Consider the following 26,061-nt stretch of genomic DNA (forward strand, 5'->3'; position numbering starts at 1 on the left):
TAATCCCAGCACTGGGGAGTCAGAGGCAGGTAGATCACTGTGAGTTTGAGGCCAGCCTGATCTATAGAGCAAGTTCCAGGATAGCTAGGGCTGTTACACAGAGAAACCCTGTCTCAGGAAGAAAAAAAAAAAAAAAAAAGAATTCTCTGGTTCTATAGTGTTACCCATGGGAGGGCATGTGTCTGTGAGTTTGTTGGCCCCTCACCACTGTCAAGATACCAGCTATCTCATGAGTGGAGGAAACCTGCTTACACAACCCCCTTCTCACTGTCCCCGGCGTCTGTTCACTGCTCTCCTGAGCTCCTCCTTTACAGTCTTGTCGCGTTGAAAACGCTCTGTAAATGGGCTCTGTTTCTGACTTTTGAGATTGGCCACTTTGACTAAGCATGTGCCCTTGAGGTAACCCCATGCTTTCCATTTTAAAGTTCCTTCTCTTGGCAGGTTTCCAGTCCCGGGCCAGACTTCTCTCTCTTTGAGCAGGTCTTGAGTTCCATTAGAACCGCTGGGTACTGCCACGTGTGCTGCTGCTGCTGCACCCTAGGGTGATGGTGTAATAGGAGTCTTCTGAATAGCTCTGGCCAACAGAGAGAGCTTCCTGTGCCTAGTGTTGGGGTCTTTGTTTTTCCAGACTGGATCTAGCCTGTTTTTTGTAGCCCTGGCTGTCCTAGAACTCACTGTGTAGAGCAGGCTGGCTTTGAACTCAGAGTGCTGGGATTTAAGGCACGTGCCACCACCACCAGGCAGACTTCCTCTTTTTTAATACTGAGTAGTAGTCTGAAGTCTGGATGTAGAGTCCCCCCCAGTATTCACCTGTTGACAGAACTTTGGGTTGTTCTCGGGCTTTTTAAAGGAGAAAGGGCTTATTATAGCTAACAGTTCCTGGTTGTAGTCCATCGTGGTGAAGAGGTCAGGGCATCAGGAGCTGACGCTGCTGGTCAGCATGACATCTTCAGTCATGTGTGTGCTCAGCTTGCTTTCTCCACTGTTAGACTGGTCAGGATCCCCTGCTTAGGGAATGGTGTCGCCTACTGTGGGCAGACTTTCCCACCTCAGTTAACATAATCGGGATACCCCTACAGACAGGCTTAGGTGCCCACCTCCCAGGGGATTCCAGATTTTGTCAAGTTGCCAGTTAATTTTGACCATCACAGTAGTTGTAAACTCCTGAGCTCAAGTGATCCTCCTGCCCCAGCTCCTGCTGATTGTGTAAGAAAGTCCCAAACCGTACTCTGCCTGTCCTTCATCGGTGTGCTTGTGAGGTGCAGTTTCTCTGCTTTCTCGCCAGCATTTGGCATTGGCACTGTTTCTCGGTTTGTAGTTCTGGGGTACCTCACTGTGGTTTTCATCTTTTTCTCCATTGTCTTTTGATGCTGTGCTCACTGTGTATCAGTGTAGACAAACACTCTTCATATCTCTTGTCTCTTCAGGTTGGATAGTGTAGTTGAGCCTGTGACTGTTTGTTCTGCCCACGATTAGCTAGCTATGCCCAGGTTTGTGCTGCAGACACCCTGCCACTCTGCGGTGCATCTTTCTTAGCATAAAAAGCTTTCGCGCTTTCTTTCTCCCCTTTCCTAGAGAGTTGGAGTTTATTAAGAGAGATAGTTTTAGCAGGGCAGTGATGACCACCACCTTTAATCCCAGCACTCAGGAGTCAGAGGCAGGTGGATCTCTGAGTTCAAGACCAGCCTGGTCAACAAAGCGAGTTCTAGGACAGTCAGGTCTGCACCACAGAGAAACCCTGTCTTGAGAAACACACAGATGAACACCCTCCACCCCCCACATGACAATCTGCTAGAACAGTAGAGTAGTTGGAATTCTGAGCCTTGTCTTGTATGTTCCTCCCACCTTGAGGAACATGGACTGTATGTGAAAGGGAAGCCATAGAGACCACATAGATTAGAGGGGCTGTGCCAGCTGCAGTTGTCCCAGCCACAGTCCCTGTTTCTCTGAGGCTCCAATGCTGAGCTCAGCCAGTGAGTGCTCCTCCCCAGGGAGACATCTGTCTGTCCTAGTTATGGAACGCTGGCCCCGGGGTCTCCACCATCCTCACCCTCTGCACACACTGGGAACCATTCGCGAAGTTAGTGTGTTGTAGACTGGGCTGCAGATGTTGGCAGCCTCCACGTGGGCCTTGTGTCGGGGCGGAAGAGCTGCTACACTTGTTTCAAGGGACCAGGGACTGATGTTTGTGAGTGAGGGCATTGCTTTAACTGTTGTCTGGGAGTGTTCTAGAAACCTTCCAATCTTTTGGTGGGGGCTGAAAGCCAAGTTCTACCTCTTTTTTTTCCCCCTATTTCCAGGATGCAGATATTGTCACTTTAAAGTTGACATGAGAGAAAAGAAGACACACGTGAGATAGTGTTTGGGGGACATGCTGGCCATTTAGGGGTATTTGTTCATGTTGTGCCCACCCCCATGTTTATTCTTTAATCTGACAGGCAAAGACGTTGATTTACAGTGCAAACCTTCATGAGGAAACTCTCAGGCGCTAGCTCTCAGCCTGGCAGCCGCGTCTGCAGCAGCTATTCTTAGGCTGCCGCTGTACCACCAGTCTTTATATATAGACACCTTCTCCATTTTTGAGTCTTGAATCTGTCTTTTAGGCGATGGGTTAGGGATTGTTTATGTGAAAGAAAAGAGCAGTATGAGGGATCTGCAGGAGTGACAGGTAGGTGTGGAGCCGGGGTGATAGAGGGGAGCTAGGCAGGGTGCGGCTCACTCATAGGACAGATGTGAGCTGTTTGGACCCCACGAAAACCCCAGGGGAGTCATCTGCAGGTGTCACTACATTCTGGCCTGGATATCAGTTCCTGGACTTGGAAGGGACTGTGAGCTTGGTCTCCAGGACTGACAGTGAAGCTGGGGACTCAAGCTTCGTTCAGACCTCTTCCCCAGTGTCTGTGATGTTCACTGTCTCTGCTTTTACTCCTCTCAGTTTGTGTGTGCTCTGGGGCAGGTGAGTCGTGGCCAGAGTTTGTGGTTTGGGCAGTTGGTCTTCCAGGTCACCTGATGGTGGAAGACATTGACTCTTGTCAGTAGGTGGCAGCATCGAAGAGGATGAGGCTCGCGGGCTCTGGGCTGGGGTAGAGGGGGCAGTTAGACTCCTCCTCTCCAGCTGCTGTGACAGCTGGAAACTAGCCTGTTTCTCACAGTTCTAGAGGCTGGGCAGTTGAAATCCAGGCGCTGACCGTACTCTGACCAGCGGGGCCCATTTCTGGTTCATAGGCAACTCTTTTTTCTGTGTCTTCAAATTGCAGAAAAGGCAAAGGGTCTCACATGAAGATACTAATCCTATTTGTGGGGTTTCTACCCTTCTGACCTAAGCACCCCAAATACCCTACCGCCTAATGCTGTCACTTTGGCAGTCAGTCTGGGGCATCAAACTCCTAAGAGCACATTCTGGACGACCCTGGAAAGCTTCACTCTTTGCAAGTGGCTCAGGTCTCTGGCCCAGCCTTGGCCTCCATTGGTAAACACCGTGGGTACCTGAGAGCAGCTCTTTTCTGGACTGTATGGAGTTACTGTTCCAGGTCACATGGGACTCCAGCTCTCCGCCTAGAAGGGCATTGGTTCTGCAGAGTGCCATCCTCTCCAGCCTTGCTTTCCCACCGGGACTTCCTTAGTGTCGGGTTCCTCAGTTCTGCCTTGTTCCTTGTTCGTGTTCTCTTTGAAATATGGATTAAAGCCAGTAATGAAGTTGAATGGTGGTGGGGATTCAAAGACAGGAATTGGGACTGCCTCTGAAAGGTGGGCGTGTGTCACTTAGACAGTAAGGGCCATGAAATGGATTGGAGTGCATAGGCAGGGTCTCAGGACGAGATGGTTGCTGGGGGCTGGCATGGAGATGAGTGGCCGGGTGCATACACGTGTGAAGTCCTAGCTTCGATAGCTTGCAGTTTGAAGGTACACAGTTGGGAAGAGCCATGAAGGCTCGAAGAAAGCACGGCCGGGTCCAAGGGGCAGATGGCTGTCAGCCGTTAGGGAAGTCAGAAAGTCAACTACCAAGCTCTTTGGGTAGATGTCCATAGCAGTAAGATGGTTTGCCAGGTCAGAGTGGTCCACATTTGTAATCCCAGTACTCAGGAGCCTGAGGCAGGAGGATTGTGAGCTCAAGGTCTGCTTGGACTCCACAGGGGGGTGACAGAAGAGCCCATGAGGCAGTTGTATGTGCCATATGAGTGCTCTAGCTGGCAGCAGCAGCACTTGGGGACTGTCAGGTAGCAAGCAGGCTGAGCTGTTTGTGACAGCTGTGGAGTGGCACTCTTCTATACCCCTGCATCCCCAGCCATGTTTTGGTTTCCTAACTTTATAGGTAGCCGTTGGGGACTTTTGACAGACAAAGGTCCTGATCTGACTAAGGTCTTAGTATGTCACGAGGCCATTGTGTATTGGCCTAGACATGGCAGGGCAAGGGCTGAGTAGGGCATGTCTGGGGCCAGAGTGCTGTAGATCTCAGAGGGTGCTTCCAGCACTAGACTCACTCAGATTTCTTCTCTAGGCCAGCCCATCACTACTCCAAGAGATTCTCTCAGGGAGCCTGCTGCTGCTAGGCACCATGACAGTGAGGGGGGCTGCGCTGGCCCCAGACCCAGCGTCACCCACAACCGCAGCAGCTTCACCTGGCATCTCTGCAACCCCCGAGGGCAGTCCCACAGCCATGGAGCAGCCTGTGTTCCTGATGACCACCGCCGCCCAGGCCATCTCCGGCTTCTTTGTGTGGACAGCTCTGCTCATCACCTGCCACCAGGTACCTGGGTGTGAAGAGGGAGCCTCCATAAGTGTCCCGTGTGGACTTGTCTGCACTTCTCTAACAACCAGAACAGCAAGGATGGGAGGAGACACACAGATATGTGTCTGCCTTGATCTAGAAGTGACACTGTGACTTCTGCCCATGTCTAGCTGAAGCCACACAACTGTACATGTTAGAGATGTCTTTGCAACGGAGAGACTTGAGAGCGTGAGGGAGGAGCTGGTCACATGTATGTGGGTAGCAGCTCAGAGAGAGAAGTCAGGTCTCGAGTCTCCTGTACTCATGGCCCCAGGGGAGGTTGGGTGTTCAAGATGGAGGCTTGATGAATGCCCCACTTCAGGCTGGGTGAGTCTGCGCAGTCCCTGGCAGTCCCTCACCAGCTGTCATGTGTCTCAGTCTCTTTTAGATCTATCAGTGTCCAAGAGATTGGCTTACAGCAGATGGGATTGTTTTGTCCTTTTCCCCAGTCAGGGCCGGGCTGGGCCAAGAGTGATGTCATGAGAATTGAGACCAGTCACTGGGGCTGGCTCTTGGCTCTGCTTTCTTCTGCCTCCTGGGGACATCACAGTGCTGCCTTAGGTGAAAAGCAGCTTTAGGAACAAGGCATAGTGTGAGCACGCCACTGTGGCCACATGGCCCGGAGTGTATCTATGTCCTCCAGAGTGAGGCCCCCGTCTGTCCCACCCTTTCTGGCATCTGCTAAGATACAAGGCAGAGGGGCCCACAGGCAGATGGCCTTGATTCGGCCCTTGACCAGCCCTTCAGTTAACTCAGCGCTGCTGCTGTGTAACCCTGGGAAGGTGACTCTGGGAAGGCAGAATGAACGGGAGCACACATGGAGGATCTCAACTTCAACAACACCATGGCCTTTCTGTACCATCTAGCTGAAAGGTGGTTGTAGTTGCTGCTCACACCAGGTTTATGTGACACCTTTGATTTGACTCTCATGATGGAAGTTTTATCAATTAACTTTACTGAGCAGGACTAAGTCTCGGGGGTACTTTGTATCAGGCTATGGAGCAAGAAGAGCAGAGACAGAAGTTCCCTTGGTGCAGGAAGATGAGGGCAGGTGGCCGGGAGGGAGGCAGGTGGGTAGCAGTAGGTCTTGACTGACTGATGCCCTTTGCCCAGATCTACATGCATCTGCGCTGCTACAGCCGGCCCAATGAGCAACGCTATATCGTGCGCATCCTCTTCATTGTGCCCATCTACGCCTTCGACTCCTGGCTCAGCCTTCTCTTCTTCACCAACGACCAGTACTATGTGTACTTCGGCACCATCCGTGACTGCTACGAAGGTGAGGACATAATTTGGAGTGGGACTGGAGGGAGGGCTGGGGAGCTGGGGGCCATGGGAGCAAGGGCAGTGCACTTCGCTCATTCTTTTCTGGGATATGGGGTCTGGGCATCATTTCTCACAAAGATGAGTATAAATTCCCCTTCCCCACCTAACTCTCCATCTACCCTGATAGATGGGTACACGTGTACCCAAGTCTCCCCTTACAGACGTGCTTTGGTGTGGGGGACCCCAGGACACATTCACAAATGCCAGAGGCAAGAGCGCCACCTCTATCTCATCTTTCTCAGTTCCGGCTTCTCTAGCTGGTGGGCAACTTGTGAGTGGTCCATCCGTGGATAGAAACCCCAGATATGGGTGGGACGATTTATACAGCCGCAACCCCATGTGTCCCATGTGGTGCTCTGTTGTGTCTCAAAGGAAAGGACTTACACCCTCTCCTGGCCTCGGCTCCCTAGCTCCTCCCACCATGTCCCCCCTCATCACTTCTGCCTCCTCCACACCCTCTACAGGAAAGACATCAATTTCCACCCTAGCTAGAGCAGAAGGTAGTTTCCTGGTGTTGGGAGCGGGCATGGTCTGGTTTTCCAGCCCTGTGTGGGCCTGAGGCCTGACCCTCGTCCTGCCTTTTCCCAAGTGTCACATCCTCCTTGTCCACACGTAGACCAGGTGCTGTCTGCGTCTGCAGCAGATGCTGCCCTCAGTGGAGAGCACAGCCAGGCACATGACTCAGCTGACTTCTTCCCCCACTTTGAGACAGAATCTTACACAGCCTAGGATGGCCTCAAACTTTTTTGGGGGTGGTGTCAGGGTCTCATTTTATAGCTCCAACTGGCCTGGAACTCAGAGGTCTGCCTGTTTCTGCTCTTGAGTACTGGGATTAAAGGTGTGCACCTTATAGTCTTTGTCTGTCTGTCTTTTATGTGTATGAATGTTTGCCTGCATGTGGGTCTGTGTACCACATATGTAATGCCTGAAGAGGCCAGGAGAAGGTGTTGATAACCAAGCCAAGATGCTCCTTTGGCAGAGCAGCTAGTGCTCTTAACCTTGATCCATCTTTACAGGACCAGATCTCAAACTCTTTATCTTTTTTTCTTTTGAGACAGGGTTTCTCAGTGTAGCTCTGGATGTCCTGAAAGCTGATCTGTAGACCAGGCTGACCTTGAACTTAGAGATTCTCTTTCCTCTGCCTCCCAAGTGCTGGGGTTACAGGTGTGTGCCACCAAACCATATCTGTTTTTTTTTTAAAGATTTATTTATTTATTATGTATACAGTGTTCTATCTGCATGTATGCCACCAGACCAGAAGAGTACACCAGATCTCATTACAGATGGTTGTGAGCCACCATGTGGTTGCTGGGAATTGAACTCAGGACCTCTGGAAGAGCAGGAAGTGCTCTTAACCTCTCAGCCATCTCTCCAGCCCCCCATATCTGGCTTTATGTGGTGCTGGGCATGGAACCCAGGGCTTTCTAGATGCTAGGCAAGCATTCAGTCAACTAAGACACTTCCCTGTCCAGTTTGTGTTGGAGGAAGGGGGGCCAAACATGCCAGGCATGTACTTTTGAATAAAGGGACTTGAGAAGCTCACACCGTGAGCCCTACCCAGCCCTCTGTAGGGCTGCATTGATTCCCAGTACCCTCCTCCTGGCTGGTGCTCTCATAAATTCCTTCCAGGAGAGAATAAAGAGGTAGATGGGGATCCGCTCAGTGCTCCACTGTGCTTGATGTTCCTGGAAGCAGAAACCCCCAGGGAGACTCTGGCTGGGGAAGGGAAGAGCTGAGCACCCTTCTCCCTTCAGGTGCCAGCCTCAAGTGGGGCAGCTTCTACTCACCTGGTTCTTATAGAAGCAAAAGGTTGTTTTCATACTGTGTATGTGTCTTTGTGCATGTTTGTGTCCCTGTGTCCTGTGTAGTCTAGGGGCAAATGTAGGCTTTTCTCCTTGGTTCAGCCCTGAAGGTGGGACATCTAGCAAACGGTGGGGACTTGGGGGAGCTACTATTGTGCCCTTACTCAACACCCCAGAGTAGCAGCAGATGGTGGGTGGCACCCCCACTTCAAAGGCCTCTCTGTTGCTCCCACCTGCCCCAGCCAGCCTCCCTGCCTGTGGAAAGGTTGGCTCAGGAAGTCTGCCACTCTGGGAAGCTCATCTCCTAGCAACACTATTGTCTCAGACGGCCCATCTCCTAGGGACTTTACAAACAGCGCTGAGCACCTGGAGTTGAGGCTGCCTGAGGTCACTGGCTGTTAGTGTCTGGAGTCAGCAGCCTGGCCCTCACTCTCACCTGTCCTTTCTGTACCCTCTTTTCAGGTCTCTTTTAGTGGCAAAACTAAAAAGGCACACATGCATGCATGCACACACATGCTCATAAACACTTCTCTTTTCTTCACCTTACCAGGGAGACTGGACTACAATTTTTTCTAGGTGTGCATTTAGTGCTTGCATTTTATATATTTAGATATTGTCTAGAGGTGAGAGGTGAGTCGTGCATTGCCCCACACTCCTTTTCTTTCGTTTCATTTGTTTTTTTTTTTTTTGGTTTTTTTTTTTTTGGGGGGGGTTTTCGAGACAGGGTTTCTCTGTGGTTTTGGAACCTGTCCTGGAACTAGCTCTGGTAGACCAGGCTGGCCTCAAACTCACAGAGATCCACCTGCCTCTGCCTCCCGAGTGCTGGGATTAAAGGCGTGCGCCACCACCGCCCGGCCTCATTTGGTTTTGTGATGGGTTCCATATGCTTGGTCCTCCTGCCTCCGTTCCTGAGTGCTATGTTTGTAGGTGTACCTCAGGCTGGCTCCCCCTGCCCTTTCCGTGTAGAAGTCTGGGTCTTGCTACAAACACTGACTACATATTTAATTTTGGGGTTGTCCAGTTTTCTATACTTATCATTCATTTATTCCTGAGTGCTACAGTTGAATAACCAGCCTCGCTCTCCCTGAGACAGCAGGCGCTGTGTGACTCTGTCACTCCTGGCTTTTTCTTTGACCACATTTCCCTGGAGTCTGCAGTGCTTGCTTGTGAGGCCTCCTCTCCTCAGCTGTCACCAGGCTCTGTCATTCACCTCTTTGGACTTGTGTTGGCTTCTGTACAGCGTGGGCCACCTGCTTCTGTTTCTCCTTTGTTTGTGGTTTCTTCTCTCTGTTGGTCTGTGCCCATCTTTCACCAGCCTCCTGGACGAGCAGGTGCATAGGGGTGCTGACGTGAAGTTCAGAGTGTCCTTATTGGACTGCTCTGTGATTGACATCCCTGGGAAGGGACCGCACCTCGAGGGTGGGTCCTACAGGCCACTTCTCACAGCTTCATCTCCTGGTGTTGCTTCTGGGAAGTCTGCTGGATTCTGACCCTGTGTAGTCACTTGCATATTCTTTGGTTTGTCTGAGACAGGGTTTCTCTGTAGCTTTGGGACCTGTCCTGGAACTAGCTCTGGTAGACCAGGCTGGCCTCAAACTCACAGAGATCCGCCTGCCTCTGCCTCCCGAGTGCTGGGATTAAAGGTGTGCATCACCATCGCCCAGCTTTCTTCCTGCCTTTTAAGATCTTGTTTTCAACCTCCAAGTTCTGAAATCACAGAAGATAGAGTAATATTCACCATGTTGACAGGCTTGAACTCCCCAACTTAGGACCTGAGACCTTTCCTTGTTTGTGTCTTTGATACTTTTCCTTCCCTTTTACAAATGATTTAATTATTTAAACTTTATCGTTTAGTTAGTAATCTGGAAAGAGATACTCGCATCAGGACTCATCAAGGTTGGGTTCCAAAACTACCCAGGTTTTGCTTAACTTGTCTGAATATAAAGTATATACTAGAGTTAAAGCAAGCCAGGACCACCCACCACTAGCCATAGCATACCTAATCTTTGTGTCCAGGTTCCTGTCACTTCATCCAGAGGCCTAGTTCCAGGGCCTCCGTGGCTTTCTCAAGTATGAACACTCCTCTTAGCCATGGACTGAAGCATCTATTTGGTTGGAAGTTTGCACAGGTAGGAGCCATAAACCATGACCTTGGTGAAGTCAGCAGTCCTGAGTCTTCATCAGGAGCATGACCTTACTTATATGCTCAGTATAAGGGATTCAAGATCCCAGTGGGCTGAGCAGGTCTTCCAGCAGCCGCACATGGACTTGAAACACTTCTCCATCTTTCAGGTCTTTGGGAATGTTCACCCAGGGAGGGCATCGTTATGGTTCTCAGCTGTTCCACCAAGTCCCTCGGAAGTATCTCTCTTTCCTCTTTTCCTCTCTGGGACTCCTGCCGTGGGATGTGCTCCTGGAACGAGGCTCAGAGGCTCACGAGTCTCTCACATCTTTTGAGCGTCTCTTTTCCTGTTGCTCTCCAGGAGCTGTTGGTTGGCTTGCTTTTCACCTCATCATCTGTGAGCGTCCTTCCCCAGCCCTACTTCTCTCACCTCGCTGTGATGCTTGCTGGCTCTTCTCTGTGCTTTTCTGAGCCCCCTGTTCTTGGTGCTGCAGAGTATTCTTTTCTCTGGAGATATTAATTACATTTTCTTCTGTATCAGCTCCTCCTTGAGCTCTTTGCATCTGTTTTATTTGCCTCTGTCTGTCTCTCTCCCTCTCTCCCTCTCCCTCTCTCCCTTTCCTTCCCTCTCCCTCCCCCTTTTCTCCCTCCCTCTCCCCCTTTCTCTCCCTCTCTGTGCATGTGCTGTATGCATATGTGTGTGTGCATATGCAGAGGCCAGAGGAGGTTGTCTGGTGTCCTGTCTATCACTTTCTGTCAGGGTTTTTCTTTGAATCTGGAGCTAGACTGTGGTGAGAAAACCATATCAATCTTCTGGTGTGCCCGAACATCCCTCACCCCTCACCAGCTTTGGAGTTACAGATGCCCAGTTGCACATGACCATGCTTGGCTTTGTGGGGATTTGAGCTTGGGTCTCCATGCTTATACAACAGTGGTATCACCCTCTGAGCCATCTCTCTGCCCCTGCTTTAGTTTTTTACCTTTGTGTTAGCATCCTCAGCTATCTAATGTCTTCAGCTTTGTTTCCTGATAACTGGGCCTTCCAGTTGAGCATAGACAGTCTTCCCTGTCGTGTTCATAGAGACATGAGACAGGTGCCGTGTGATTCTCCACAACATACGATTCCTTTCTTCTCAGAAAATGCAGACAGGTTGTGTGAGCAGTGGGTATGGGAATGGTTGCATTTCTGCCAATCTCATTACCACCCTCAGCTGGGCCGAGTTCTAGCCCTTTAGACACACACAGCCTAAAGTTCTGTGTGGAGTCTTTGGGCCACTTCCCCACTTGGACACCCACAACCTCAGCTGCACCGACTGGGGTCCTCTGGGCTCTGCCCCACCCTCCTTTTTAAATGAGGTTTTGTTTCATAGTTCATGGCCTAGAACTCACTGCTTCTACCTCTGCTGAATTACAGGTGTGTGCCATCACGCTCAACTCTGAGACTCCCTGTGTAACCTAGGCTAGCTTTGAGCTTGCAGAGATCTCCCTGCATTATGTGAACCACCCACCTGGCTCTTTTGGGGTCCTTGTTGGCACCTCCCTTCCCCCAGGACAGCTAGCCCAGAGCATCACCCAGAGCTTCTGTTGTCTCCCAGCAGTGGCCACGTTGGCATTCTTCCTGCCCTTGGTAGTGTGCTTCTTATATGAGGTCAGTCCAATTGTCTGGTTGATTTTAGAGGGGACAGCTATGTGTTACACTCAGGAAGTGTACAACTATACTCATGTAGATGACAGGGTTCCCATTCTCTAAGGGATGTTGGGCCCCTTTCCCAGGATGCTTCAGCTCCATACAGTGTAGCACGAGTAATAAAAACCCAGAGAAGATATTGGGGTTCAAGCTGAAGATCAGAAAAGCAAAGCAGCCAAGCCACTAGAGAGATCTTACCCCTATCCTTAGTGTGACTGTAGACTGCAGTGCTCTCCACCAAGCCTCAGACTGCAGACTGAACCCTCCTCCCATCTTATATCCCTCCATAGTACTGGTATTAAAGGCATGCACCACCACCACCTGGCCTCTTTGGCTAACTAGTGTGGCTGCTGGGATTAAACGTGTGTGCCACTGCTGCCTGGCCTGTGTGGCTCTCTACTGTGGCTAGCTTTGCACTCTGATCTTCAGGCAAGCTTGCTTTATTATAACACAAATAAAATATCACTATAATACAGCACTCAACTGATGAGGCTGTAGTTCACACAGCACTGGGAAAGGTCACAGGGCTGAGTGAGAGACAATTGCCGTATACGTTTTGGTGTCTGAGTAGGTTTGGGGTGAGGTAAGAGCCTGGGACGCTTGGTGACTAGAGGCAGAGATGCAGCTTCCTCTGCTCCCTGCAGTGTGCTGTGTTACACATGTTTATGTGGTGTTTACAGTTTGGCCCAGGTTCTTCATCATCATTAGCACATTTGTACCTGCTAGTTACCAGGTGGAGTGTGTATCGCACACCACTACACAGTGTGGAAACAACTGCAGGGAGCTGCAAAGCTTGCCCAGAATGACCTGATAGCAGTGAGACACCAGACTCCTGCCTGGTTCTCTGCAGCCAGGATTAGCCGTATGCTGGGCTTGGTGAAGGAGAGGGAAGAAACCATTGTTTTCCCCAGAGAATTGTGAGCTCTCTGTTGGGAAGAGTGTACGTGCATAGGAGGAATGCAGTGTCCTTCACCCCATTTCAGAGTTCAGATTCTTGTTTTCGAGGTAACAGTCTAGATGTATAACCCTGGCTGTCCTCAAGTTCATAATCCTCTTGCTCCAGCCTTCCTTGTGCTGGCCTCACAGCTGTACAGTGTTACCCTTGGGCCAGAGCTCACATCCTGGACACTGAATCTTGTGTGTGGCCCAGAATGAACAAAGAGCCATAGGCCTGGGGCAGTGAGATAGCTCAGCCAGTGAAGATGCCACCAAGGCTGATGACCCGAGTTTGGAAGGAGAGAGCGACTCCTGCAAGTCGTTCTCTGTGGCACACGTGTGTTCACACATATATACAAATAAATGCATGTGAAATTTTTAATTGATTTTATTGAGTTATGCATTTTTTTCTGCTCCCCTCCCATCCTCTCTTCTCCCCTTTCAACCTTCTCCCATGGTCCCCATGCTCCCAATTTACTCAGGAGATCTTGTCTTTTTATATTTCCCATAAAAAGTAGATTAAATCCATGTATGTCTCTCTTAGGGTCCTCATTGTTGTCTAGGTTCTCTGGGATTGTGAATTGTCAGTTTGTTTTTCTTTGTTTTATGTCTAAAAGCCACTTATGAATGAGTGCATGTGATAATTGTCTTTGGGTCTGGATTACCTCACTCAATATGTTTTCTAGATCCATCCATTTGTCCACAAATTTCAAGATGTCGTTATTTTTTCTGCTGTGTAGTACTCCATTGTGTAAATGTACCACATCTTCCTTATCCCTTCTTCGGTCGAGGGGCATTTAGGTTGTTTCCAGGTTCTGGCTATGACAAAGCTGCTATGAACATAGTTGGGCACATGTCCTTGTGGCACTATTGAGCATCCTTTGGGTATATACCCAAAAAATGGCATTGCTGAGTCTTGAAGAAGGTTGTTTCCTAATTTTCTGAGAAATCGCCAATATATGTGAATTTAAAAAAAAAAATTTTTAAAGCAATTGGCCAGTTTGCTGTCAGTAGGACACCCTGACAAGTAATGGTGCCACGAGCCACAGCTCACAAACAGGAAGTGTAGGAGCTCAGTGGATCTAAGTACAGGGAGGGAGCCAATGGGTGAGGGCTCAGAAGCAGCATGTGGGCTGCCAGAAGCAGGGACAAGCAGAATTCACAAAGGATGCATTCACAGGGAAGGAAGGCTTTGGAGCAGTGTGGAATTAGGGACAGTTGCTTAGGGGCAGGTCCCCTGTCCAGCGGAGTTGGCTCATTGAACAGGGATTGCCTAGGAAGGCCACGTGCCTCTGAAATGTGGGAAAGAATGTTCTGACTCTCAGTGTACAAGCAGAAGGGACTCTTGTCAGAGCAGGCAAATTCCATTTTGCAGATATATCCTCAGTTATCTGGAATGTCCCAGACAAGTTAGTCATTCCAGATCAACTTAGAGTTTCCGTGTAGCAGAGGCAGAGACCGGCTGAAGATGCTCAGGTTTGACAGGAGAGAGCTGGGAGCAGCCAGAAGCACATAGGACCATCAGTTCTCTATGGTACCTAGCCTTCCATAGGTGGTCAGGGAGCATATAGTGAACAGTTTATGACTTCTGGCCTGGGGTGCAGCTGCAGGGACAGCTAGAGGACACTTCTGAACAGGTTCTCACCGATGTCCTGATCTCCCAGGCTATGCGTTGTTTGTTTGTGGGGCTCACAGCTGAGAAACTGGGTGGACCATAATGACTTAGACTGTAACCTCCTGTCCAGGTAGTTACTGGCTAGAGAAGTTGCCTTTGGGGGTTGGAAGGGACCCCCCATCTCTGCTGAGGGTTGCCTGCCTCTGATGCCTGCATCTAATGGCCAGCCAGGAGGTCACAGCGTCCTTCTCTGATGATGATGCTGATAAGAAACATTCTAATGGTGCACGTCTTTAATCCCAGCACTCCACAGGCAGAGGCAAGCAGATCTTTGTGAGTTTAAGGCCAGCCTGATCTACAGAGCAAATTCCAGGACAGCCAGGAATACACACAGAGAAATACTGTCTTGAAAAACAAAAACAAAAAACCAAAACCGAACAAATATTCTTTCCAAGTCAGGTGTGATGGCACTTGCCTGTAATCTAGCACTTTTGTGGGATAGAGGCCATAGGATCTCTCCCAGTTTGGGGTCAGCCTTACCTACATGATGAGTCCCTGTCTTGAAAAACAGGGAGGGAGAAAGGTTTGTTCATTCTGCTAAGCTGAAGTCCTCCTGGGATCTGCCCTGAGACTGTGGCTCTTGTCTGGAGTGTAGACAAGCCTCTAGTATAGTTCTGTTTGTTCTTGATCCTCACCCTCCTTTCCTGATGGCATACTCTTGTCTATAATTTGAGATGTGGTTTCTAGAATGGAGCAGAAAGTTCTAGATGTCCAACAGTCCAGGACAGGAGTAGGAGAGACCATCAGTTCCCTCTGAACTGTGGATCCCATGGTCACTGATGTGTCCTGGAGCTTAGCACATGGCCTGGTATTCAGGATGCACAGGGGCCTTCCTGGAGACCAGGTCTGTAACCATATTAAGAGTGTGGTAGGGTGACATCCTGCTGCCTGAGTTACACCTCCCTCCTGGCCCCTCTCTCTTCCGTTTCTGGCCTGTGTAGAAGCCTCTGGTGTAAATGCTATTGCTGGGTGTTTGAAACTTTTCTTTGTGAGCCTGTGTTTTGTAGGAAGGGATGGATTTTTCCAGATGGCCAGGGGGCCTGATTTGACCAATCAGGTCATGTCTAAGGAGTCTCTTGTCTCCTCTCTCTGAGAACTGGTTGAGTCCGTTACTGACTATTAATGGTTCTCTGGAGTGAAGCAGCACCCTGGCTGGCCGTGTACTTCTAGGCAGTCCTGAGCTGAGAGCTGAATGCAGTGGTGGTCTGAGTAGCTCAGTCAGAACTGGCTGTAGCTGAGGCTAGACCAGCAGCCCAGGCTTACGGCACAGAACGGGAAGGGTGTGAGCTTGATGGCAGGTCTTCCTCAGAAAAGCATTGCAGGACTGCTTGGCAGGAAGAGATGATGATGATGGGCTGTGTGATTTCTCTGAAGGTTTCCTTCCAGACCTACCAAAGGGAGTCCTGTGACAGCCAGTCTGCAGGGAGGCTTGTGGCCTGCCCTGGGCCTTTGCTGCAGACGCTTTGCTTTGGGGCACCACATCTATCCCCTCGGTTTTCATCCCATCAGTGTTAGTTGTGGGTACAGGTACCAGGGCTTCAGTCGGTACTGGAGGCTGGACTCCGTTCCTACCTGCAGTGTGTTCACAGCCTGGAGAAAGCCTCACACCATTTATTGAGTGGTGTCCTAGGAGCCTAGCCTCCAATCGGGCTTCATGGCCACTGCTCTTCTCACAGCAGGCCCTCAGGAAGCACTTTTCTCAGTTCACAGAGGAGGAAGCAGGCCCAGAGAGCTTGAGAAACCTGCCTAAAGCCACACAGCTTCTAATAGAAGCATGGTCCATAGATGGGCGGTTGGGCTCAGGGGTCCATGGCTCTTTGCTCCAACTTTTTGCTGCCCTGTATCCTGAAAGGATCAGCCATCATCAGGAGCCTGCCGGGGCTAAGCGCAGCTGTGCTCAGCCCCTTTCCTTGCTGTTGTATTCTGAGTGACCGTTCTGCTGACCTGAGTACTCTGGACTTCCCACAGCCTTTGTCATCTATAACTTCCTGAGCCTGTGCTATGAGTACCTTGGGGGAGAGAGTGCCATCATGTCTGAGATCAGGGGGAAGGCCATTGAGTAAGTACAACAGTGTTCTGACCCCCACGTGGGCACCCACAGCCGTGCAGTTGCACATCCAGACCACACCCATGCCCGTGCTCTGCTTGCCTTGCTCTCCAGCTCCTTCCTTGTCCTCTTTGTCCTCTCCTGTTTGCATTTCTCCTGCAGTTTTTCTTGTTCATTCAGTGCTTTCTGGGCCATTTTGTGTGTATTGCCGACCCCACCAGGGCCCTAGCTTGTTTGATGCAGAGGGCAGCCTTTTCCATCCCACCCTTCCCTTTTCCCAGGGTTTTCTACTTGTCTCCCCTAGGTCAAGCTGCATGTATGGCACATGCTGCCTCTGGGGAAAGACCTACTCCATCGGTTTCCTGCGGTTCTGCAAACAGGTATGTGCCCAGAAGCAGCCCCAGGTCAGGAGGTTCAGACCTGCGTCTCAGAGGGCAGTTCCTGTTGCATGCTGACCTGTGCCTTACCGGTGGAGGTCACCTGGCCCCCAGCTGTCCCCAAACTCATCTGGAGACACCAAGTTAGCACCATCTGCTAAGGCGGGCAGTGAACATCCTGGGGTACCCCGCAGCCTCAGGCCAGGGAATCTAGTCTGGAGTCTTGTTCATTTGGACTGAATCAGAAAGCATACAGGAGTTGTAGCCTGTCAGTTTGAGAACTCATCCCTTTGTCCAGGGCTGGAGGGTTTAGGTATTAAAGATACATAGCAGACAAGACTGTGTGGTCCCTGCCCTCTCCCACATTCCAGTTGGCAGTGCTGCAGCTTTTGGTTTCCTTGGCTACCACTTCCTGGCTAGAGTTGGACTTCTAGCTTCTCTGGCTATGTGACCTCAGATTATTTGCTCAACCTTTCTGAGCTTGTTTGTCCTTTTATAAAATGGGGGTGGCAGTACTTATCTCAAGGGGTAACTAAAAGGAACAGATGAGGCAGTGGGTGTCAGCCGTTAGCACAGCTCTGGCTCATTCAGGGAGACACAAGCTGAGGGTGCCACACCCAGTCTTCGTAACTGCCCTTGGCCTCTGCAGGCCCTCAGTCAGTCCCTCCAGCATGACCAAAAATAATCGAGAGAAATGCGCTCCCCCCTCCCCGCCAGGAACATTGCAGCCTACCCTAGGGCCACCCTGTTTTCATCCTCTGTGGAGAGCTCAGGGCCCACAGCACGGCTGCCCACACAAGCAGCATGTCAGTAGACATGCCCAGGCTCCAATTCAGCTACTGGTTCTGTCTCCCTGAGGGAGCCTCAGGATCTCTCTTGTGGAGTGGCCCAGAAGGGGTTAAAACTGTCCTGGTCCAGGGTGGGGCTTGCAGAGCCTTGTTTACGTGGTCCAGCCACCCGGTCCAGGCCCAGCTATGACTCATCCCTGCTTTTGATCATTACATTGTCCTCAGAGTTCTGCTCTCAAGAGCAGAGCAGAGGTCACAGCCAGAGCACAGTCGGCCTCACCATCACCAGGTGTGGGTCATTCCCTGCCCTGTGGGCTCTGAGACTCTGCTGTTGAACTTGACGTGGCAGGCCAGCAGTGAGAGGAGAATAACACACGAAGGCTCCCAGCAGGCGCCCCAGCACTCATAGTATCTTTGTTCCAGAGCCACAGGGTGGGCCAGGATGTCCTTGGGCCCAGAGCCCAGTGTCTGAGTCTTTTGGAGCACTTGTTAAAAGTGGAAATTCCTGGGCTAGGGCTACAGAGTGGTGGAAAAGCACTTGCCTCACATGTGTGAGGTCCTGGGTTCTGTCCCTAGCATTGCCAATGAAGAGGAGAAAGGGAGGAGGGAGGAGGGGCAGACAGGTAAAGGAGGGAGGAAGGGAGGGAAGATGTTTGGATCAGTGACCCCAACCCATCCCAACAGAGTAGAAAGGACTGCCCACTCCTGGGACCGATGTCACTTTGACATCTAACCTGGTTTGCGAATCTCAGACTGACCCATGGAATAGCTGGACAAAGGCTCTGAGGTCTGCTGATTTGGGCTCCAGTCCTTCGTCTGTCCGTTCAGCTCCATGCCTCAGTTTTCTTGTCTGACTGGGGTATGAACCCCTGCTCTTTTTCCTTCCCCGAGCTCGCTCTGGGTGGAGATTTGCAGTCCAGGGCTTTCTAGTAGCAGCACGTGGCTCTTCCTGTCACATGCTGCTCTGCCATGGCTCAGCCCAGGTCCTCAGTGGGGCAGAGATGGGTCCCAGGCTGCCCTTCTGCTCCAGCCACTGGTCCTATCCAGAGCCACACTCTCCAAGGCACGTGCTGGAGTTTCATGTGCCCTCTCTTTTACTCAGGACTTCGGCTAAGGATGAACACTTTTAGGTTACTGGGAGCCTGTGGATGACACGGACACCCACTTCCATCCCCATATTTGCAACCCTGTGCCGTGGGCATGGGTTACTTTAACATTGCCCAGGTGGCTACCACTTGGAGCCCAGGTGATTGCCTGAGAGACTGCAGTGGATAGCCAACCAGGCCTGAATGCCCACGTACCTTTTCAGGCTCCCATGTATTAGAGGGATGTCTTCTCCCCGCTTGCTGCTCTTGAAGGCCAACTCCAGGTTACTCAGACCCTGGTTCCTCAGAAACCCTGACCCAGGCCAGAGCTGGGTCAGGGAAGCAGAGGCCTTGTCCTCACCCGCTCCCTGTATGGCTAACTCCTCCTTAGAGCTCACTTGTTCAGAGAATGCGGTCCAGGACCTGCTGTTCTCTCTAGTGCCCACTTCCTGTCCTTGTTCACACTCTGCCCTGGGTGAGCCTCTGCGTGAACTGCACCTTTGTATGTATATATGCATGCATGCATATATGTATTTATTTGCATGAGTGCATGCATGGGTATGACTTGCAGGAAGTTGTTTCCTTCCACTGCGTGTCTTGAGGATCAAAGTTAGGTCAGTAGACTTGGCAAAGAAGTCTTTACCTGTGCCTTTACCTGCTGAGCCACCCCACTGGCCTAAAGCTGCTCCCTCTACCTGGATCCTGCCTCTCTCCATCTTCCTGAAGACCCCTCATCCTCTGAGCTGTCTCTGAGGTGTCTTCTACTCCTGGTCCACTGGGCCCTTAGTCCTTGAGTCCCCAATATCATCATGTCTCTTTACCCATCCTGCTTCCCCCTGCACACAGTTCCCTTTTCCTCCTTCCTAGGAACCAGCATAGACCCAGCTGCCAGAACTGGTGCTTTCCCGCATCCCTACTTTATCCTGTCTTGTTCGTTTCCCAAACAGGCCACCCTGCAGTTCTGTGTGGTGAAGCCACTCATGGCTGTGAGCACTGTTATTCTCCAGGCCTTCGGCAAGTACCAGGACGGGGACTTTGAGTAAGCAGGGGTCCTCCCCTGGGACCTATGGGTATATTGGCACAAGGGTGGGTGCCCTACCTTGACAGATCCTGTGCGTGTTTTTTTTTTTTGTGTGTGTGTGTGTGTGTGTGTGTTTTCCCTAAATTGCATGGGACTCAGACCTCCCTGACTCTCAGCCTGAGCCTGGCAGTGGCCATCTTGCACTTGGTCTTATCAAGTCACATCCATATTCATATTCAGGATGCATAGTAACCGTGGGTGAGTCTCAGAGGGTGGTGGCTACTCTAAGACAGGTTCTAAAAGTGAAGGAGCCTGGGAGGCAGTCTTTAGCCCCAGTAGAGTCACACAGTAGACGCTACTGTGTGAACTGGCCACACCTTTTCATTTGTGGGTTAGTGAAGGCGGCCTTATACCTGGTCCCATACTGTGAGTTCTTCTTACTGCCTGGAATGTGTACTACAGCCCACTGAGGTTAGGAGAGCAGAGCAAGCTTAGGGGTACCCACTGTGTCCTATGGCCTGCAGCATAGCCCTGGCTTCCCTCTAGTGCCCTCCATCAGGAATGGGCTCAGAGCAGGGCCACCATCTGAGTGAGTGAAGCAGGAGTGGAAGACCGCTCGCCTACAGACACACCTCTGTAGTACACTCCCAGTGGTCCCCATCCCCTCCCTCCCTCAGAGCACAGCCGTGACCCATGGAAATAGGATGTAGGCAGGGCAGAGGAGGGAGCAGTCTGCCTTCTCAGGGTCGGTCCCAGCCACGGCATGCCTGTTCCACAGTGTCACCAGTGGGTACCTCTATGTGACCATCATCTACAACATCTCAGTCAGCCTGGCCCTTTACGCCCTCTTCCTCTTCTACTTCGCTACCCGGGAGCTGCTGAGTCCCTACTGCCCTGTCCTCAAGTTCTTCATGGTCAAGTCCGTCATCTTTCTCTCCTTCTGGCAAGGTGAGTCTCCTCTCGGCCTGGTGATCACTGCCCCGGGTCCATCTCCCACTCCTGCTCATGTCTTCACAACTGAGTCCCAGGCCAGAGTGCTGTCCTTTATGTCCTGCCCTGGAGCTCAGAGATGCCTTGGCCACTGAGCATTTGGGAGGGCTGAGGCTTTCAGGAAACTTCAGTGCAGCCTTGTACGGTTAGTGATGTCGCAGTTTTCTGACTGACAGGTAGCTGCAAGGATTGGGTTTGCAGAGACCTTGACTTTATGTCATCATTCCTGCCTCCAGGAGCAAATGAGCCCTACCGTACCCTGCAGTGTGTGGCTATCCGTGTGGCTTTGCATGAAGGGCTAGGGAGGGGGTCCAGTGTGTGACCAGACAATGCCTCTTCCTGTCCAGGCATGCTACTGGCCATCTTAGAGAAATGTGGGGCCATCCCAAAGATCAACTCAGCCCGTGTATCAGTGGGTGAGGGTACTGTGGCTGCTGGCTACCAGGACTTCATCATCTGTGTTGAGATGTTCTTCGCAGCCTTGGCCCTGCGGCATGCCTTCACCTACAAGGTCTACGCTGACAAGAGGCTGGACGCTCAAGGTATGAGCCAGGTTCCTAGAGCAGGACCCCAGCCTCATGAGGTCAGCTCCAGAACCTCCCAGCATCTTATAAGGGTTGACCCTGTCTCTTCTGAAAGAGGGGCTAAAGAGGTCAGAGCATAGGGGTTTTAGGTCCCAGAAGGACCCCTGGTTTGTTTCTGGAAACTTAAGTTCAGCCTTTAGGTCCTAGTGTGGAGACCCACAGATAGGGTAGAAGGGTGTATACCTATAATCCCAGCACTTGGTAGGCCGAGGCAGAAGGGTTACTGTGAGTTTGAAAAAAAGAACAAAAAAGAAAGTTGGGACAGAGACTAGTGACCAGACACCACCGTGCCGAGTCTGCTCTGTCCTGTTCTGTCTGCTGAGTGAGATTCTTCATGGAAGAAACAGCAGGAAGTTGTTTCCCTGTGAGAAGCAGGATCAGAGGCAGTTTCCACAGCTTGCTTTTCACACCTCTGCTCCTTGTTGCTAAAGAATGTTCTGCAGCCCTTGGTGTACAGGAGGTTGGGCCCCACCCTGGGTGCTTCTGTGATTGGTTAGGACACATAAGCCTTGAGGAGCTTTCTAGTGACTGGGAAGTTTAGCTGTCTGGAAAAGCAGCGGGCCAGTGGGGCAGAAGGCCTGTTCCTGAGGGGAATGCCCGAGGCTGGCATCCACAGTGGGAGACTGCATGGGTTGGGAGAGGGAGGTCTCCTGTCCAAGGCATATGCCATCCAGTTGTCGTCAGCTTTCCCCCATGACTAGAGACCAGACAACCTCCTTCCCCAGGCTTCAGTGCCTACCACGGGTCCCTGTGCTTGGTATGGAGAGCCTTAGGGGTCCACAGGCACAGGACTCCCTGTCCAGGCCTCGATAGTTCCTAGCCTGGTTGAAATGCCTCTGCTGGACCGTGCTCTCTGCCACACTGTGATGCTCTGGTTGCCACCCTGGTCTTTGATGGCATCCCTACTCTGTGCTGAGCCACTTGCTGGCTGGTGTCCCTTGCTACCTGCTAGGCCCCAGTGGGAAAGATCTGATAAGTGCACACACACACACACACACACACACACACACACACACACACACACATATGTTCCTTAAGCCTGGTTTAACAGGCCCTGGCCTGGAGCCAGGCCATTTGCAGGAATAAGCTGGGGTGTTGTGTCGTGGAGGCTCTCCAGGAACGCCTTACTGGTGACCTGACTGTCTTTCCATGTACTGCCCTCAGACAGCACCCCACCATTAGGTGCACCCCTCCCCCCAGAAGAAACAGCCCACCCAGGACAACCTGCTGTTGGTGTGAGCTCTAGTCCTTCCTCGTAACCATGGCACCCAGTCCCTCCCAGCTTCACGTTAGTCTGGGGTGAAAAGTCAGCTCTGCTCTACAGTCATCCTCTGAGCCTGTGCAGAGGAGTGAGCTTTGCAAGGCACAGGGCTCTGTGCAGGTATAGCTCCAGCAAACCCTGGGAGAAGTGGGAATAGAGGCCCTGACTCAGATGTGAGACAGATGACCCCTGTTAGCATGAGCACTGTCCTTCAGGGGCAACCAGAGCAGCCTTGGTATCTGGGGATGGGTGGGAGTGTCACTGGGCATGGGGTGGGCAGGCAATTTTCACTCAGCTGTCTCTTGTCTTCTCTATCCCTCCGGCTTCTCTCCCTGCCCCTTTACCCTGCATTTGCCCCGGGTTTGGTCTCGGGCAGTGCTGACATACGGCCCATACGGTAGGTCTGCTCTCTTTCTCTGTCTGTACGTCTGTCCTGCACGTCAGTCTGGTCCATGTCACTGGCATGCCTTTCTGTGGCTCCTCTGTGTACCCATCTCCCCGTTGGCACTTCTGGTTGAGAGCCCTGAGCACCTGCCTAAGAGGGCTGCCCTTTGTTGAGCTTGGCTGCCTTTGCTCCATGCTTTAGTTTTGAAATACACCCTGCTAGATTATGGGGCACAGTGCCTACTAAGGATGGCAGGGGCATTTGGCAGTGTCTCCAAGACAGAGCACCCAGAGGGTGGAAAGACTGAGTCCCAAGTCCTGGGTCCAGGGTTGAGTTCATCCTTCCGGCCTGACTCTGTGGCCTGCACTGTGCTTCCACCCCTGCCCCATTCCTGTAGGGCACATCTTCAGATGGAGGGTGGAAGCTCCTGCCCTCTAGAGGGCCAGCCTGCTTCTTGTGGAGCCTCTGCCCAGTCGCTCCTGCCTGTGAGCATCATTCCCTGGGATGGTTGCCTTTGTCCCTCCATCTTCACTTCCTTCACAGCTCTCCTGTTCACTCCAGTCAGCAACAGCACTGTTGTCTCAGGAGGGGACAAGCGAACAAGCACATTGGGGTGGGGTCTATCCCAGGAGTAGGGGCAGGAACTAATCAAGTTTCCCTCTTCCTGCTTTGGCCCTTCCCACCCGCTCGCTCCTTGCAGGCCGCTGTGCCCCCATGAAGAGCATCTCCAGCAGCCTCAAGGAGACCATGAACCCACACGACATCGTGCAGGATGCCATCCACAACTTCTCCCCTGCCTACCAGCAGTACACACAGCAGTCCACGCTGGAGCCTGGGCCCACCTGGCGTGGTGGCACCCATGGCCTTTCCCGGTCCCACAGCCTTAGCGGTGCCCGTGACAATGAGAAGACTCTGTTGCTCAGCTCTGATGATGAGTTCTAAATGTGGGCCCTGGTGGGGAAGGAAAGGTGCCTCCTCCGGCTTCCAGCCAGGCTGGGGAGCAGCCAGCACAACCTTGCTGTTGTCCTTTTATTTATTGGACCAGAAACAACTCGCATATCGCTTCCAGAGGAACAGGCCTCAGGAATGTATCTACATGGCCAACCCTGCACTACCCGGGGCAAGAGCAGAGGACACTGGCTGTAGCTGCCACACCTCTGCTGCCCGTCCTGTACTGGGGACACGTCTGGAACCAGCCATGCTTGGGTCTGAATGCTTGTGTTTTGGTTAGAAGCTGCATTCTAAGCCCCCTCCCAGCAAGCTATCTGCCGAGGCTGTCAGGCCCAGCCCACCCACACCGTGCAATATCCAGACCCAACCTGATCTTCCCACCTGTCTGTCCTTCCCTGTTCATCTTTGTCCATTGTGAGATTTGTCTCATTCTGGGCAGCAGGAGGCAATGTGAATGCCCCATGGACTCTCCCCTTCTCCCACCCTAGGCCTGCCTAGCATGCTACAAGGATCGGAGCCAGCCCCAGGAGCCTCAGGGCACCCCTAGGAAGGATGCCTCTGTGCCTCTGGGCCCTTTGGTGACATGTGGGGCGCAGGGCCCTTGGGCGTCCTCACTGTGGCCACTTGGGCTGCCTCTTAGCTCTTCTGGCCTGCTGAGGACAGCCAGAAGCCCATACTGCTCTCTCACTTGGGTCCAGTTCTTGATAGTTTGGGACAGAGCCCGTCTATAATTCCTGACTGTGCCAGGGCTTGAGTTCCCTACCACCTCCTCAGTGGAGCAGTAAGACTCCTGCTGGTCCTGGTCTCCTCCTGGGTCGTGGGAGAAGTCTGAGTCTCCACATTTCAGACCACTTCCAGAAGAAGGCTGGAGGAGGGATGGTTATACAGCGGGGTCATGGGAGGGGTGCTCTCAGACCCTCCTGGGTCCCCTGGCCATGCAGGGCCTGGTGTTCCGCTCTCTCTGGCCCCCGGCCCATCTCTTCTGTGCCTTAGTCACATATGAAAGCCCTCCCCAGTCCCCAGTCTCTCCCAGGCACTTCCTTGTTGAGCTGCTGGCACTCAGGACTTTGCGGCACTGGGTCAGATGCCCTTGTCTGGGACCACCCATTCTCTCCCCTGGCTCCCTCTCCACTCACGTCCCAGAGCTGCCTCCAGGCCTGGGACTCCAAGGTAGGGTGGCAGAGAACCTGGCACGTGGAATCCAGGCAACACTTGGGTTTTGGCTTCTGTAGCCTCTGAGGTGGACAGTGATGTGGAAGGAAGAGCCTGCCTTGTGGCCTTCACTGGAAGCCCTCCCTCCCTCTGGTCACTTCTAGAACAAACAGGTTCCTTCCCTAGGGTCCATGGGGAGGGACCTCATGGGGCTGTTGCATCCTAGCAACCTTCTTAGCCTCCTTCCTTCCTCATGGCCTAGAGGCCAGCGTGTAGGGTTCAGAGGGCAACTCTCAGCCCCACCCAGTAGGCCTGGCCAGATGGTCCCAAGCTGCCCAGGAAGGCAGGTGGGGGCTCCTTGGGACGTTGCCATGGTTCCCTCCTGGGATTGCTTCCACCAGTCTGTTTCTCAGGCTTTTCTCTTCCTTCCAGGCCAAAGTATGTTGCTGGTCCTGTCCCCACTGGTCCCCACCCACCCTGACACTTGCCTGTCGGCATGGTGGGTGAGGCTGCGGGGGAGCTCAGGGGCAGGAAGCTAATGGTCCATGGGAACACAGGACAGGAACCTGTACCCCACTGCCCCATCCTTCCTAGGATGCATAACCTATCTTGTCTCATTTATTTTTTATTTTTTTCCAGGTAGAATAGCTCTTTGTACATAAAAGGAAATACTTGAAAATGAACTGTATGCTGTATGAAGCCAGAGCCCCTAGTTTTCTATCTCGTCTGTGACTGTCCTGCGTTCCACCACAAAGGCGCTCTATTTTGGTCTCTGTGATATTTTAAATGAGTGACAGAAGCAAGCAAATAAAGTCAGAAGAAATATATATATGAGATAATATAGATTGTATTGAAATCTCTTCTGACTGCCAGTGTGTTTTTTTTTTTCCTGCCCCCTTTGTCTGGGAGAGGTGTAGTGGGCATGGACAGGGGTGTCCACCCTCTTCCTGCGTGTGATGTGAATGTACGTCATGGGGTGTCTGGAATTAAAGTCAGGTTCCACATCCCCATTGGACAGTTTCTCCTTTCTTCACAGACAACCGACCACAACGTGTTCACCCTTTCCCCATCCCCATGAGGGCTGGGCCTCATTCCCTGTTCTTT

General features: G+C 51.9%; 1 protein-coding gene across 3 annotated transcripts in view; it reads left to right on the plus strand.

Annotated features, from left to right (window-relative positions):
- Tmem184b (transmembrane protein 184B) overlaps positions 1 to 25,817 on the plus strand; it is a 43,375-nt gene extending 17,558 nt beyond the window's left edge. Inside the window, exons 2-10 of one of the 3 annotated variants that reach the window (XM_057792203.1) lie at positions 4,499 to 4,747; positions 5,882 to 6,047; positions 16,285 to 16,375; positions 16,668 to 16,743; positions 19,561 to 19,652; positions 20,413 to 20,582; positions 20,972 to 21,166; positions 22,846 to 22,866; positions 23,555 to 25,817. In XM_057792203.1, coding sequence (XP_057648186.1) covers positions 4,556 to 4,747; positions 5,882 to 6,047; positions 16,285 to 16,375; positions 16,668 to 16,743; positions 19,561 to 19,652; positions 20,413 to 20,582; positions 20,972 to 21,166; positions 22,846 to 22,866; positions 23,555 to 23,796 — 1,245 coding nt within the window. In that variant the 5' untranslated portion in view covers positions 4,499 to 4,555 and the 3' untranslated portion in view covers positions 23,797 to 25,817. The remainder of the gene's footprint in view (positions 1 to 4,498; positions 4,748 to 5,881; positions 6,048 to 16,284; positions 16,376 to 16,667; positions 16,744 to 19,560; positions 19,653 to 20,412; positions 20,583 to 20,971; positions 21,167 to 22,845; positions 22,867 to 23,554) is intronic. The other 2 variants (XM_057792204.1, XM_057792205.1) reach the window with 2 other exon arrangements.
- Positions 25,818 to 26,061: the final 244 nt, after the last annotated feature.

The sequence above is a fragment of the Chionomys nivalis genome, chromosome 17 (assembly GCF_950005125.1).
Source record: "Chionomys nivalis chromosome 17, mChiNiv1.1, whole genome shotgun sequence".
NCBI lineage: Eukaryota > Metazoa > Chordata > Mammalia > Rodentia > Cricetidae > Chionomys > Chionomys nivalis.